Source organism: Anomalospiza imberbis, chromosome 18 (assembly GCF_031753505.1).
Source record: "Anomalospiza imberbis isolate Cuckoo-Finch-1a 21T00152 chromosome 18, ASM3175350v1, whole genome shotgun sequence".
In the NCBI taxonomy this organism is placed as follows: Eukaryota; Metazoa; Chordata; class Aves; order Passeriformes; family Viduidae; genus Anomalospiza; species Anomalospiza imberbis.
Window position 1 is genome coordinate 10,673,848 of NC_089698.1, and position 16,918 is coordinate 10,690,765.

The window sequence follows — 16,918 nt, forward strand, 5'->3', positions numbered from 1 at the left end:
CAACCAGGACAACAAGAAAATATTACAATTCATCGTCTTTACCTAGGAAATGAATGCTCCTTAGTTCCAGTAAAAAAAGCTGAGAGTTGCAGAGAGTTTAGGCACACTGACTGATGTAGCCCATCTCTCATTTTGCAGTGATCAGCCAGGCTGTGCAGTGCAAGAGAGAAACCTCTTTTGGCTTGCTCTCTGTCTTAGAACAGGGGACCAAAGACCAGACCTGTGAGTGCTATCCATAAACTGCACTGAAATGAAAAAGCCATTCATACAAAGCCATCAGTACCCTCCTATACCCTGCCAAGGTCTATGCCCAGGCACAGAAGTACCTTCCTAATGGCTCTGCTAATTCCCTTTCAGAAAGGCTCTGACAGCTGATCTCTGTTACAGCACTTAGCACCTGATGAGCAGCAACCCGGAAGGGGATCCTTACAGGCGGCCACCGCGATGTGTGATGTGCATCTCAATACTGGGGCCCTGCCAGAGGCAAAGTCCTGCACAGGTCTGGGGGGAAGTGGATTTCGGCACTCCAAAACTGTGTCAGTGCAGCAGGTCAGCCATCTTTCTGCATTGTCCCTCTGTCCAGCTGTTTACAGGCTTGTTGGCTTGAACTCCAGAAGCAGCAAAAGCCACTCTCATTTCCTCTGTCATCTGTATTGTCTTAGCTCGAAAAGCCATGTGAACCCACAGAGACAAGTCCACCCACCTCTGCAATTCCAGAAGTGTTTGCATCCTTCTATCATACTAAAACAGCCACACTAATGGTGCCTAGCAGCAATTCCCCATCCTGCCTCTTGGCCAATGTGAAAATAACTCTGTCATGCTAGAGGAGTTTGTCAGCTTGTTTCACACCCAGTTCTGGGGATACTGGTGTATGGAAAAGGCATCTCTCAACAGCCCATCATAAAAACAACCACAGGGCTGAGTACCGAAACTGGCCAAGGGATGTTTGCCCACAGCTCCAAGGAGCTAATTTGAACCAGGCCGAGCTGTATGGACTCAATAATTAAGAAAGAATGTACATGAAGTCAGTATATTAAGGGGTGAGAATGCATTTCAGGTCTAGAGAATTAAACCATTGTAACCAGAGAAGAAAAAAAATATGAAGTAAAATCCTTGCATAGACCTTGACTATTCCCTCGGCAGGACAAACCTGATGACTAGTTGTTGTTTACAACGATAAGGTCAGAGGAAAGGCCATTTCCTCTCAACAATTGTCAGAAAGGATTAAAACCTGCATTCAGGCTCGCTTTGAACTAGCAGGTACTCCATTCCCCGATGGTATCAGGATCCATTCAGCGAGGTCTCCGGCAGCCTCCGGGGCATGTGTCCATAATGCCCCCATTGTGGAAGTATGCACAGCACCGCTTCCTGCAGTCACTCCATCTTTATGAAGCTTCACCCTTGTGGTCTGATACCCAGGGCAGGAAGCAATCCTGCAATCACTGTTTAATTAGTCATTTCCCAAGTCTGCCTCAGTTGAGAGTTGCTGCTGCTTGTCAGCTTCTGGAGAGGGAGGCGGGGAGACAGAAACATCACTACTAGATTGTGAGACAGGAGTTGCTCGTAGCATTTGAGGCGCATTATACCGCAGCTCCACAGGCCACATTCTCCATTTCCACTTTTTTTTTTTTTTTTCCTCAGGTAGAAGGATTTGAGCAAATGAAGAGACCATTGCACCTTCTGCAAATGAAGACAAAAACTGATTTATAACAAACGTGGCTTTACTTTTGTTGATTTGTTGTTATGGGCTGAGCTTTGGTTGGCTTGGGTTTTGGTTTGGTTTGGTTTATTTTTTCCTTGAGAAATAGCATCTTTGATACAAAGCACATACTTCAAGCGAGGCCTGTTCCAGGAATTCCAGTTGCATACTTTCCTTTGTGGAAGTCAGTACTGAGCCTGAGGTTGGATACATGCAGCCTCGGCTTTTCCAAGTGAGATCACTGGAAGAGGTCCTTCTTAACACACAGTCACCAATTTGAAAAGAATGAGAGTTACATAGTATTAAAATATTTGTCTAGATAATGAGTGTTTGTGTGTGGATGAATGCTAAAGGAAAAAAATATGTTTGTTGAAGGCCAACTGTTTTGAAAAACTTTATGATTTCTCTGTTTAACAAAATTAATGTGGTATTTAAATAATGTCAAAAAGGCCTATTTTGGCTTTTTTGATGTACTGCACATAGTTGAGGAAAGCTTTCCAAAATAAAAAAAAATATATACAATTATATAAAAAGCTAGATTTTTTTTGTTGTTTAAAGACACTTAAATCAGAGGAGCTGCTCTGATCAAAAAAAGACAATGTTTCCAGAGTTTAATTTTGTAAGAAAGCTTGATCTAAAATGCGATACACTCTGGAATGATTTTGAAATCTCAAAATTTCCCAGTAAAATGAGAACTTCTCTCTTTCTCTAGTCCCAGTTTCCTCTACTGCAATGAAATAAGTGGAAAACTTGTGTATGCAAAAAATTTCCTTGTGCCAGTAGGACAACCCTGCTTTTGATAAGTGTGTTGTGAAGCAAGAAAAGAAAATCAGAAGAAGAAAAACACCAGATCAGTGATCCCACTGAGAAATGTACATAAATTTCAAGAAGCTGGAATTCTCAGGAGACACTGGAAAATTACTTCAATGGGGAGTAGGACTGGTGAGGGAATTATGAATTTTTGTTGTTATCATATGAAAAGTTCCCACTCTCTGCAGATCTAGCATGTAACTTCTTTTAACCTTGTTCAAATCACATCCTGTAATATGCTGGATCAGTCTCTCTACAAGGCTAATGCACACAGCTTCCAGCAGCTCTGAGTGCAGGCAGAAAAAACCTATTTGCTGCAAAAAATGGTGCAAGTATGTCCTCGGAAGGGTTTCTCCCCCTTTCTTTTTCCCACTAAGGCTATACTAACCCTGGCAACAAAATTGAGAAGATATGGGGAAAAGACAATTTCACATGAGCATCATGTCTCCTCAGCCACTCAAGGAGACAAGTGCATCTTCTCCATGCTCCTTTCCTGTGATTCCATGGCAGTTTCCCTTTCTGCAGTGATGTTTCTAGGACCACACTATGCTCCTCTGTAATGTGATCTCCCTCTTAAGCTGAGGTTTCTTGCAAAGTGCCAAAGCACAATAAGAAAAATTATTGTTAAGACTGACATGGATGAGAGAAGGGTGCACAAGAGAGCTGTGAGAGAGCCCAGGAACACCTGTGAGGTTATGGGCTCCATCCCCTCACCTGGGGGAACAAAGGCTCAGCATCCAGCATTGCCATAGCACCAGCAGCCATCAATAAATTGCTCTTCTAAGAAAAGAACAGATGTGACTAAGATTGTTCCAGGGTCTGTAGCAGACCACAGCCAAAGCAGAAGAGTCTAAATGTGCTGGGCTGGGATGGCAAGGGAAGTCACAACTGAGTTCAATCTAGGGGGAATTATTCTTACACTCAATTCATCAATTTATGGGCAAGCAATTCCACAGGCAACATTGACTTGATTAAACAGAGCCATAATGACAGTGAGTGTAGGGAAGTATCCAGCCAAGTATGCAAACTAGCCTTCTCAGCCTAGAATAAAAGCTTTCCAACCAATAATTTCATGCTTTTATCTATACGATCATTAATACAGATACCAAACAATGCCAGCTCAACGTGGTGTCAAAGGCTCTGACAACCTCTAATTGATAATAAATAATTCAATTTCTGTCCCAGTCCAAAACCGCTGAATCTTGGGACATGTTCCAAATAAATGATTAAAAAGAACTTTGAATGTAATTATATCTAACACAATTGGGGATATTGCCCAGATGAAATTTACAGCAACTATTCAGAGCTACAAAATTTCAATGACACTGACAACTCCTCATGCCCACTAGAAAATGAAATGTTCTTTACCCAGGCAATGGCACAGAGTGCATTTTTTATCACCAGCTTTATGCCAGCAACTCACCCAGGCCAACAGTGCTTCCCACAGCAGTGCAGTCTTTCCCAAAAACACCAGAGAAAATTTGGGAACACGGTTTTGACACAGCCAAATCTTCATTATTCTGTACAAGAATAACTCGATCTTCTTTCTGATACAGCTGAATTTACCCCTCTCCCCAGACTGCTTATGTTACAATTAGCAGAAGTTTCTTAAGAAATTAACACTCTTTGTTCATGGAAGGAAACTAGGGGTGCGAGGTGTTTCAGCAAGGAAAGTGACTATCAGCACAGTCCTGAAAGGATGAATGCAGCATCTCAGAGGCACACCAGTTGTTCTCAGTAATTCCCAAACTCCAAAGCCAGACGGATCTCCGAACACTTACTGCAACACAGGACACATACTTACAGAAACATGCTTATATAACATTTGACTCCTATTTTTCTCTCATATGTATAAATCTTTGCTGAAATTTTACTTTCTGAATCTGTAAACAAGGGATGATATTCACTTTGAATTATTTGGATGCAAATTTTTTTGAATGCCAATTTTTAATTTTCTTAGGAGAAGGGTATATGTAAGTTATATAAAGTAAATTTTATAAAAGTGCATATATATATATATATACACACGTAAGATACAAAAAGGAGAGTGACTAACAGAATATTTAAATATCAGAAAAAACAAGGATACTTTCCTTATGCGATCTCAGTTGCACACACGAACTAGACAAAGATCTCACATGTCTTCAGAGTCTTGGTCAGGTGGTTGTTATTTTCTAAGATAATGGACCAGTGGAAACCAAGAACAAAGTACTGTAATGTCAGAAATCACTCTGGAAGTTGCTGAGAGAACTGGATTGAGCTCTGTGACCCTGTAACATTTTCACTGCCAGGTCACAGGTATGGAATGTTTGTTCACAAAGTATCTTTTAATACTTTGTGGTTAAGCCATATATCAATGGGAAAAGTGTTCCTAGCACTTTGTTATACAAAGTTCATTAAAAGGGAGTTTGCAGCAGTTCATTCAGAAATTCCACAAGGTCAAGTCCTTTCTGAAAACCCAGAAACCAGTGGCAATAACAGAGAATTCAAATTAATGTTCTGATTTCTCATTGCACACCTGCAGGTTGGAAAGGGCATGGGATAATACAACAGCTGTGTGCTTCCCCTCTAGAGAACCAGGCAACACATCCCTGCTGGCAGCTTTTTAGCAGAACAGAAGGGACAGGACAGGAAGACTCAATCTAACCTCTCTAATGTTAACAGAATTTCTCTACTAAAAAGCTCATAAAAACAAAACAAGAAGGAAAAGCATTTCAGAGCTCCAAGAGGGGCCAAAAATGGGATAAGAGAGAAGTAGAAATACAGATGATGTATTAAAAAGATGTCATCACCTCTTTAATGTGTTTTGTCTTGTCAGCTGTTAACATCCTTTAGCTGCTTCGTTTGCAGTGCTACAGAAGATGGGGAAAGGCTGAGCTTGGAGCAGCAGCTGTACTCTGAGGGCTGGGTAACTGGATCCAGCCTTCTCAAGCAGACACAGGGCGAGTGCTGCTGAGGTGAACTCAGTTTAATAGGTTGCTACTTAGAGGCTTAGACCGATTTACAGGTGTTTGCCCTGAAATATGACCGTCCATGTCACCACTGCTAATCCTCTCCCCTTCTGAAATACTCCCACTTCAACAGGTAGCTATTTTTGGGGAAGAAAACCCACATATATACTAAAAAGCAGCAGTGCTCTCTAAATCGGACTATCACACATGAGACAAGTTGTCTTTGGTGTACAGCTCAACACCAAACCCTCGGCTGCCTCTGTCACGGTGGGTGTCAGCCACCTGCAAGTGACAGTAATAACAGGGATGTCAGAGGGAGGGCACACACAGACTTCACATCCTCCTCCCTGGCAGCCTGGTAGAAAACCTCCTGTTGGCAATGCAAAGCCTGGGAAGCATAGCTGGCTGCTCCCACTATGTCCAGGGGAGCAGTGTTTTTTCATCTTTCTCTGCTGAACACTTCCCTTTTGCCTGCTCTCTCAGGCTTCTGACCTCTTTTCTGCAACTGAGTTTCCATCCAGCCTGCAGCCCAGTTTTGGATCCTGACACACTGCTGGAGACACTCGGAGAGATTCAATGGCCAGGGCACTGTGATGCTCTGGACCTGGTGAATCAGTTCCTATTCCCTGCACACACTGCTCCAGCGCTGTGGTGATGATTTGCAGACATACATGAGGAGAGGGTTCACAGTCTAAGTATACCAAACAAAAAATTATCTTGGGATTGAATTAAGTTTACGCAAGTAGATAACCTTTTTTTCCTTAAGTAATATATCATATAGGTACTGACTGTGTTGAATACATCTGTCTCTTAGCTAAGCTTAGAGACTACTGGGTACAGTTTCTAGGAATCTACTGCTCACAGCAAAATGCAGCTTCTAGGAGTTCAAGGCCATGCCAAATCTCACATATTGAGCATAAGATCTGGTATCCTTGCTGCTGTTCTCAGCTCCATACCCACAGAACCTGCATTTTAGCTATTTTGAAGCATAGCAACACTCCCTCTCTGTCACTTTAGGATTTTTATGTGGCAGATATTTTGGTATTGCAGGGCATGCTGTGGGAGAGGTGCCCTGCAGGCACCACAGGTGAACCACAACCAAAACTGCAGCCAGAAGGAAAAGCCTGGTGTTGGGGACCCCCTTGCCCATCATGTGGCCCAACACAGCTGCCAAGTGGGAGATACACAAACCGATCTCAGAGCCCAAACATTGCCCATCAGGATCTCAGCGTATTTCACAGCTTAAAGAATCAGATCCATAGACACAGGAGCCCAACTTTTTGCCCTGAAAACATTGTCCAGAAAGCTGCTACAAATTTTCACAGACTTTCTAAGCAGAAACCAAGCAGGAAGCCAAAATATACAAGTTCGATACAGGAATAAAGTTGGATGAAAGTCCACAGTGAATGTGAGTTTCATATCCAAACTAGCAGGGAACATGGATCTCTGTGCTGCTGTAAAACAGCCACACTGGAGCTCCCAGCACAGCAAGAACAATTCTGTCTGGGATTCCCCACTTCTTTCCAGTACTACAGAACAAATACCTCCACCAAAAGCTGATGGTGATTATAAGTGGTGAGGGGGTAGGGATCCCATTCCCTGCAACAGGGACCCCTCACATGCTTCATCTCCACCTCTCCTATTTTTGGCCCTAAAAGTACCATAATATTTTGAGGTATCTAAGTGTGTGCCAAGAGACTGACATTGCCCTTCAGTTTCTGTGGATGCCACTGCTCTCCAAAATTTTTCCTTGGTGTAGACAATTGCATATATGCATTTCTACCCTTTCCATTTTCCCAATGGCTTCCTTTTTCCATTCCAATACAGCTTTTTCCAATACATCCTGCTTCTGTTGTTCCTCTGCTATGTAAGCAGTTCTCTGTCTATTCTTGCTTTTTTTTTTTTTCCCTAGCTCTGCACAGCAGCTACTTGCTAGTTACTCAGAATCCAAATAATTTAGGTCAAAAAGCTCAGTGAATCTGATGTGGTTTGTTTCACATAAAAAGAGTGAAATTGAAAACCACCTTATTCTTCTCAACTGAAATGCTGCATCCCTATTAATTCAGGTGTATAAATAACACTCTCTAATGCTTCATCAAGGGCTCTGCTGTGTGATTAAACCTGCCTCCCTGACCTGTAATTAGAAACTTTGGTTTTGAAAGGCAGTTTACAGAGAGAAAAGGAGAAAGAAAAAGAGAAAAGAACCAGCTCTCAGACCCAACAATTTTGTTCTTAATAAATTATTCAGAGTTTTTGAAAGTTGAGCTGGATTTCCATCTGCTAGCATTAAAGACCCAAAGGGAAGAAGAACTGAAGGATTCTCACAGCACAACACAACAGCACAGAGCATGGGGCTTGAAACCAAAACCCAGCGGAGAAGTTCACCGTGTCCTCGCCTGTCCCTGCTGCCTGTGCATACCTGGACTTCCAGCAGGTCTCAGGGTAATGCAGAGTGACCCTCCACCAGAGTCCCACTGAGCTACATGTACAGTTTGGGACATAAGATTAGAAGAAAACCCCCAAATTTCATGAATGTTTTACAAATGTCAGTGCAATCAGGCAACAAACATGCAAAATAGTGATGGTGATGAGTACAGAAACAACACAGACACCAGATTGCATGGTCATACACCAGTAATATATAGCCTTTTCAAGACAAGTATTTTAAAGATGAATTATAAATGATTGAACTGATTTTTTTGCTCCAGGGGCAGTCAGACAGTACAGACCATTGTACTGTTACAGATGCTAATCACTGTTAGTTGCAAACCCAAGGTACATCTGCTGTTATAAGGTGAACTTCTCACTTGGAAGTGGGGAGATAGTAAATCCCTTTTTCTCCTGGAGTCATAGTAAAAAAATTACTATTCCTTCAGCCAAATGTTGACTCATTTTAACATTAAAATAACCCCAAACCAACAAGCTAAAAACAAAACCAAAAAACCCACCAAACATAACTCACAAATAAAACATTCCAGTTTTTGCAAAGGATGTCAGTAAGCTTTCCTCTTTCCACATACTGGGGATAGAACAAGCTTTTGAGGCCCAGATAACACAGGTGATGAACCGGCCCTGGGATGAGAGGTCTCTGGCCTTGGGTATTTGGCAGCTGTTTCCAGAGCTCTGCTTGACTTCAGAGAGATTTTGTGATGAATTCCTCCTCTGGTTACACCTATAATCTTTGTGATGAGGGTGTGACCGACATCAGTTTCAGTCTTTTATGTTTTCAGGCTCAAGTTTGCAAGGCCTCACACCAGGGGAATCAAGAGTCGGCTAATTTTCTGCATAACTGTTTTTCTCTAGGAACTTTACCAGGTTGATCCAAAGTTTCAGGGCAGCCTTATGAATTGAGACATCCGGATTAAGGAGACTTAAGTGACAGAGGGAAAACCTGAGTTTCACATCTCAAGGACCCTTTGGTCAAAATACCAGACCTCACTGAATTCTCCAATACTTTATATCTTCTACTCTGTTTTTTTTACATGCACAACTTTAACAAAAAGAACAGTCTAAATCTACCAAAATAATAAATTGTCACTGGTGGAAATGTCTTCATTCCAGTTTGCCTAAGTTTGGAAATGTATAAGGTACAGAGCCATTGGAGAGCACAGTCTTGGTACGAGGGTGAGGGTGTGGATCCATGAAACAAGAGAGTCCTTCAAATTCAATAACAACAAGTTTAAGTAATCTTTTGTGTTTGCAGTATAGTAGAGTCCAAGTTTATCACAGAGCTGCCAGAACATAAATCTGACACAAACTACTTTGGATTAGATAGCACAGCAGAAAGAGCTTTACTAGGGTACTGTGACAAGTTTTATGAACTTTTTAAAGGAACAGGACTTGGAAATACTCACTGTTGTTAAGTTATTGTCTTGAGGACTTGAATACTCAGCACTAAGAAGGGAAGAATGAAAAAACTAAGAAATTCAGAAAAAAAGAGTAGTACTTGAAACTCATATTAAGACACATTTGTTTTTCAACTGGAATTTTATGTCAGTTATACTTTAAGCTGAGTCCTGTGAATCCAGCATGCCCTGCCTTCCTTGGATGCAACCATGGGGTCTCCTCCCTCCGTTTTTACAAATGCTCAGTGAGTATGGTGTCAATTCTCTACCCTTGCCTTTGAGGGTCTCTCTCATCTTTTAACATTAGTATGCAAGTACATAAGCCAAAAGAGGTAAAGAATTAGGAATACATCAGCTTCCAGGGACTATCTCTCTGCATGGTACCTTCAGGCACAGGGAGTGCCCGGTAGCCCCTGAGATGCACCACCAGCACAGAGGGGAGCAGTTTCAGCTCTCTGCAGGGACCACGTTCAGGGTGAGTGACTTGTGTAGCTCTCCTCGGAGCTCTGTCCAGCCCTGGGCTCCATGTTGGCCTGCTTGAGTTACTAACCAGTTTCTCTGGTTTCCAGCAAGTCATACATGGCCAGAACCAGCCCACATGGCTTAAAACCTCTTTCCCGTCCGCTGCCATGGTCCCCCTCACTCTCCACAGCCATCAGCAGAGTTGCTCAGGGTGGGGTGGCTGCCTGCCCTCTATTTCTCATTTCTTGTGGGCAGTTTATTATCTACAGCCATTCCTTTGAAGATTTTGCTCTCCCATACAGGGATTTATTCCATAAGCCTCACACCCCCCCCTGTACATATGCCTCATATGCAACCTTCTCAAGCTTCTCAGCTCCCCTGGCAATGTCTGGGGCACGTGCATGCCCTCAAGCAGATTGTGTATGTGTTGCTGTGATAGCAGCGTTGTCCTCTTCAGGAATCTCTTATTCTCTCTTACAATAGCATTTTAATGCCCCATCTACCTCCACTCCCTGAGTAAATGGGTTCTCTAAATGTCACTGTCAGTGCTCCTGTGCATGCTTACAGTACTCCTCTAGTAGAGCACCCTTAACTCCCTCACATCTGGGTTTCTTTTTCCTTCTAACTTTGGATCTCCATTCTTCTCCAATTCTGCAGAAGTTGCTGCACAAGCCCTGTATTTATCTGGTGACAGATCTTTCTGTGTGCTCACATAACATTTCTAGAACAACAGACAGAGATGAGATAAAGGTATTGGTATGCGAGAGCTATCACCCAGTTGCTTCACACCTCCAAGTGCAGTGGTACCTAAATCACTGCTGCTTCACAATTCTCCCTGTTTCATTTGCTAGAATTTCCACAAATTAGTGGTGTTCTCTCTCACAGTAATAATAGAAAGTCACTGAAATTTTTGTAGTTGATCCGATTAAGCATTTAGAACTCATCCTATACCATGAAGTCAGAGAGAATGACCAGATGAGCACACAGCCTCACAAGTTTAGCCTTAGTCATAGTCATAGTTTAGCCTTAGGCAAATCAAAGGGAAACTTTCATCATTCAAACACTGAGCTGAATTACAGTGGAATAATGTTCAGTTGGTCTTGGGAAAAAGAGGGTTTATGTGAGGTTTTCTTGGTGACATCCCAAGTGATTTCCAAATTTCAGAATAGAAGGAAAGATGGATCCAATGGTTTGTATTATTCCCAACCTCCAGGCTGAAATACAGTACCACATTGAAAAATAATGCTAAAAAAAAAAAAAAAAGGAATTGTTCAGCATCTATCCAGTGACTCTGAAGAACTCCTTCACTGTTCCTCAATACAAGTGTTTTTCTAGCTTTAAGAATGCAGAGAGGGTTCTAAAAATCAAGCTGGGTTTCTGAGTATCAACAGAGATGCCATTTCTACACTGCAGCTTTGAAAATATGATTAAAGCCTGAAGCACAATGCTGTGCTCCATGGGACATATCTGACCCACATGCTGCCTTTTCAACTCTCTAGGTTTTCTAAATCATGTACATTATGTGTGACTAGGAAGAAAATGTGTAAACAAGAACAGAAAAGGTCATTGCAAGTTCATTAATTCTGATCACTTAATAAGCTGTAAATTGAAGTGCATGAATTCCATTCTCTTGAACACCAGGATAAATTTGAAGAATCTCTATTGACTTAATTTACACTGATATGCATTAGAATAGTTTCTGGCACATTCAGAATCAAAATAATTATTACAGCAACCTTCAGGACCAGAAGGCACCCAGCTCCCATTTAGTAACTAAATGAGGGACAGACTTACAAAAGCAAAGAATTCGCCAATTAAAAAAAAAATCTTAATTATTTTTAAAGGTGGTGCAGAGGCCCAGCCATGGAGGTTGTGAAATTTAGGGCTGCAGGACTGGCCCTAAGAAGCAGAGTGACACTTTGCACCTAACTAATGAGAACACTGTGCTGTGCAAAAGAGCTACTACTGTCCTCTGTGCCCGCTTCTCACAGAAGACATAGGTGAACTGTATACAAGGAGGCAGAACTGTTTGAATAACTTTGTCAAGCCAATAATCAGAGTGGTACTGATAGATTTCAGAGCTTTTTGCTTGCATGTCCTCTCAGAGGTCATGAGGACTCCAGGAGGATATCTTCCTATGCTAAGACAAACATTCTTTTTGAATTCTTTACTCCGTGGTTAGAATGCTGTCCAAGAAATTACGCTGGCTTTCTTGGAAAATAAAACAGTTGGCCACTTCTAGGGATTAAAAGGCATCCTCAATATCTTCCTGAACACCTCAAGTATCAAAAATAATGACAGATAAAAGCATCATGGTGGGAGAAACAAGCTGAGCAAAGTCTAAAAAAAGTTTAATATTAAACACTGGGGCTGCTCGATTGCAATACCACGAAGTTTCCTCTGTCTTCTGCTGTTGGTGGTTTGTCTGCAAGAAAGTCCCAAGAAGGCAGATCTAAAGCGATGCCCTTGAAACATGCGTCTGTGACTGCCTGGGAACGATCCAGCGACGTGTCCAGCGAGCTCCTCCTGCCGGCTGCTCTCCCGGCATCCGGGCTCGTGCTGATAGACCTGAATTTCACCTTGGCTTTTCAGGTAGCTGAAGAGAGGCAAAGTTAACGCCACATCTTCCTTATTGTCATAGCAATAATGTCTCTCATATCACTGCCCATCCCCTCCAGGAGTCTCAGATACACGGAGGTGCTGTGGTCCATGCCAGGAGGTGGGCAGAGCAGGAGCTGCAGAGGAGCTTGGGGAGCCTGAGAAGCAAAGGTGAGCAGGGCGGGCAGCAAGGACAGCAGGGGCCTTGGGTAAAGGAGCACACAGACACAGTGACCAAGCAAGAAGAGCAGAGCAGCTCTGGTGACAGTGACCACATATAGCCAGGAGATCAGTGAGCCCACAGGGATGAAGTGCCAGGTCTGAAGCGAAGCCAGGAACTCAAGTCAGGATCAGCCACAGCCAGGTCCACAGTCAGGCACAAACAGCCTTACAGCCCATCCCAAATGAGGACTGAGGACAAGGGCAGCTCTGTGCCATGGCTCCCAATGGAACTGGGGAGGCCCCAGCTGGCTTCTCCCAGCTCTTTGGCAGACAGCTCATCTCACAGCACTCTGATCCCAGATTGCATTCCACTGTATCATGACAGACCTCAAACACAGGCAGCCAAACCTGTAGGACGGGAGTAGGAGGTTGCAGAATCAGCTGGTGCGCTCAGGGCCCTGTCAGCACACTGCCCAGCACGGCCAAAAGAGAACATAAAAATTATTCCAGGTGTTGACAAAGGAACCTGGGTACAAATATGCCACAGAGATTAGCAGTGTGCAAGACAGACAACCTGTACTTCAGCTGTTTCAGGGTCTGGTAAGGAATTACCTTTGCAGGGCACTGTATGTGTGCTTGTGTTTTGCCAGTCTGTTGGGAAACCCTTCTTTCTAGGCCAAAATAAAACTGCCACTGAGATGACAAAGCCTTTTTAGCTTATAACTTAAACCAGAAAAAATGCAAATGTAAACTAATCCTGGCTTCCCATTAAAAAAGCCACCCACACCATATATTCCTCTGTGACATTTCAGTTGCTCAGCTGTTTGGTGAAACTATGTCCCATAAGAAGAACACAGACAAGACATACTGGTACCCCATTTCCTACCTCCCCACAGGTGACACCTACCATGGCCCTGCACTGGCAGGTCTTGCAGGTATCCGCATCAGTCCAAACTCCCAGCCCTGCCTGCATGGAAAGGTGAAACTTCCTGAGGCAACAAAATCCAAGTGGCAGATAACAAGTATCTTCAAAAAGGCAACTTCTTGAATTAATAAGGAAAAACTAACCCTTTAGAGAAGGGTGTCTGTGATTACCTTATTGAGTTACAGCAGGAAAAATCAAAGACAGACAGAGAGGGGAAGGGAAAAAACATGAGGTGAGCATCCCAAAACTGTTCCCAGCTGCACTGACACTGATACACTGCTCAGATAAAGCCAGTCTGCCCTGCAAAGTTTACATGGATACAGAAGAGAGCAATGATCTACTGAAGAAAGAACTTATTTTATCAATATTGATTTAAAACCCCTCCAAAATATGTAAAATATTTTGGAAAAAAGACACATTTATGAAGAGAAACCCGTAATTTGCTGAGGTGGCCAGGGATATATTGTGTCTCCTTCCATATAGAGCACTGAAAGTATACAGGACTGTTACTAAATATGGCTTCTCTGCCAAGTAATTGTATTCTCATACTTTGTATTTCCAGTGTGAAAACTCTAATGAAACATTTTAAACCAAAGCCGTTTCCTTGGAGCTGCCTTTGACCTTCTTTTCCTTCTCTCTCAGCCAAATCTCCCTGCCAGGATGAATTCAGACCTAATGTCTGCTCCTCCCACCAGGCTTTTGGATATGTGACAATATCCTCGTCACTGGGAGCTGTGCCTGCTGGTGTCCATTGTCTTGTGTCCAGTTTGGGAGAGGGCTTTTAAGGAAAAGCCCAGAATTAAATTTATGAAGAATCCAACGATTTACAGGAATGACCAACCCTGTAGCTACTTTCTGCACGCATCTACCAAAAACTTGTGAGTCCTTACTAACTCACAAGGCACCAGCATAGGAATGGTTCAGGGTCCAAGAAAAAGCTTTTGAAAGTTTAAAAAACAAAACAAATAAACAAAAACAAATTTCAAATGAGGATCCAATCAAAAAATACTACAAGCCTGTGCATCAGCTAGAGGTGTGGCAGTGGGACTGCCTACCAAGCTGCTGTGCAGAGCCTGTTACATCCCCGACAGGCACCAAAAAGGGGTTACACACAGCCCAGACAGAGCAGCTGGCTGTGCTCTGTGGAATGCATCTGTCCCAGCAGTTCAGCGACAGGCACAGCACAGACATTCAGCCTGATCACAGCCACTGCTGAGTACAGCCAAGGCACTATATGATGACACTGAGGTCCCAGTGCAGTGCCAAGACATAATAAAGGGTCTGAGAAAGGTGCTGCTCAGAATGGAAACGCCAGGTGCATTGCCAGGTAAAAGAGGAGTGGGTCTGTGGGACAGGGGACACAGATCAGCAGCCAGGTGTAGCAAAGTGCAGCTGATGCAAGGCCCTGGATAATTCACCAGTGCTGTTGGTGGAACGGTCAGACACTACCCGAAGGAAACCACATTATATGCCTTATTTACAATCAGTCCAAATCTGTAGAAACATTATATCTGTGTCTCACTTTGTGTGCTGTCATCTATACTGCCTGCCCTATATAGTTTTGGTACATGAAAAAATACATACCTTGGGAGAAAGTAAAACTGCTTTCTCTGTTAAATCTCTTGTAATCACACCAAAACCAAAACAAAAAAACAAAACAAAACAAAACAAAACAAAAACCAAAACTTTGCAGATATCTATCCAATTCCCACATAAAACCAGTATGTTACTTGACAAATGTTTTCATTTAAAGACCAAGTACCTGCTAGGAATTCACAACTAGGCTTGAGTCCTTTGTCTATGAACTCTTAACTTTTCTTTTTCAGCCCCCTGTTCCCCCTTCCATCTCTGTTCTGCAATTTGCCAGCCTCCTTTATGTCTCAGTTATGTCTGCACAATGTGAGGCAGGCAGACCCATGTGCCCACAAACAGAAAAGCTCCTCCAGCTCACAATAACTCAGCAGGCTTCTGCGATTTTCAGAGCCTGCACTACTGTGTGCCCATATCTGCTGTCAAATTACTGCCTCGACACAGGCTCCACAGCTAACCTCAGCCTTACCCCAAACATGAAATTGTCTCTGAGACCTCAGGAACATTCATCTTGTCCTGCAGCTCTTCCTACATAAAGTGGTGTAAACCCAGCTTCTAGGAAATAAAGAACAAGCTTACCCCTCCAAAGATGTGTTATGATTTTATGGCTCCTTCCTGCAGCCTACTGAGAGTGGATGTGCTCCACATCATACATTTAAAACACATCAACACAGATTTGAAGGGTGTACAGTTCTTCTGAGGTTTCTAAAGGAAAATAGAGATGAAAGCCATAAAAAACAACCCTTCACACACAGCAGAGGTTGAGAAGTAAAATTTAAACAAAAGTTCACGTTTCCCTTTAGTGTAAGTTCTGGCAGTCCCAAGACTGTTCTAACTTCTAGCTGCTTTTCATGGCTGTAACATCACAGCAGTGAGGGAAAACCCTGAGTACATTGACTCCAACCTTAGCTGCCTTCCCTTAAAACACTCATCTTGCCCTACTCTACTTGAAGCTGTGAAAAGACAGTGATAATAATAGGAAGCTGCTCCTAGAGCTCCTACAAAGGAGACAGTTATTTTCATGTCCTGCCTCATTGCAAATACCTGTTCATAGGAGAGATGACATGCACAGATCACACACAAACCTGTAATCGAGGCAAGTCAGGATGTTATTGACTGTAATTGCTGTTGCTTGTCTCGACCTTCTCCTCGAGGTGTCTCCACCTCCCATTACAATGTCACAGCTAAAGGAGTTCCCCGGTGGTCTGGAAAGAAGCAAAACAGCAAATGGCAAGAGAGAACTGACATCGTTTATATAACATTAAAATTAATTCTAAATCAACAATTCAGAGAAAGTAACGTTGCGTAAAAGTAGACTAAAAGAGATTTCACTGACAGACAGTGCTAACAGTGATATTTTGTATATACAAAGCATCCTGTACCCTAAATCCTCAAGATGTTACCAAAAAAAAAAAAAAAAAACAACAACAAAAAAAAAAAAACACCAAAAAGCACTACCTTTCTTCAGTGTTTTGCAGAAAAAGTGAGGCATAGGCATCCATAGAACTTTGCAGAGTAACTGAAAATTTACAACCAGAATGAAGAACAGAATCCAGGCTTTTTAATCCATTGGTCAGTTATGTGCATTATTTTAAAGCTGCCCTTGGATTTACTTATTTTAGTGTAGGTTGAGTAAAAAGGAGCACTAAAGCAGAAATATACATGTGTTCTACATCTTAAACCAAGACTTTCCTCCTGGAAAGGCAATAAGGATACCCTGCAGCCCAAGGTTTTCTATGCAGCCATAAAACCTTCATCCTCTTGAGTGTGCTGGTAGCCAGAATAACCCCCAATTCTTGTTCTATACCAGTGCATGCTGCAGGACGGAAAGATATCAAAGGCTGTTTAATGGAGACAGAACTCCATCAGGGAAGTC

General features: G+C 42.7%; 1 protein-coding gene across 8 annotated transcripts in view; it reads right to left on the reverse strand.

Moving 5' to 3' along the window:
- The window catches only part of MSI1 (musashi RNA binding protein 1), a 67,767-nt gene extending 51,487 nt beyond the window's left edge, over positions 1-16,280 (reverse strand). For 2 of the 8 annotated variants that reach the window (XM_068208979.1, XM_068208974.1), the window contains exons 1-3: positions 16,128-16,279; positions 15,622-15,747; positions 9,315-9,354 (exon numbers count right to left, since the gene is read on the reverse strand). Coding sequence is in view for 2 of the 8 variants with exons in the window: in XM_068208978.1 (XP_068065079.1) it covers positions 9,315-9,354; positions 16,128-16,213 (126 nt within the window). In the remaining 6 variants the exon portion in view is untranslated. Of the gene's footprint in view, positions 1-9,314; positions 9,355-15,621; positions 15,748-16,127 lie in introns of all 8 variants that reach the window. The other 6 variants (XM_068208980.1, XM_068208976.1, XM_068208978.1 and 3 more) reach the window with 5 other exon arrangements.
- Between the last annotated feature and the right edge of the window lie 638 nt (positions 16,281-16,918).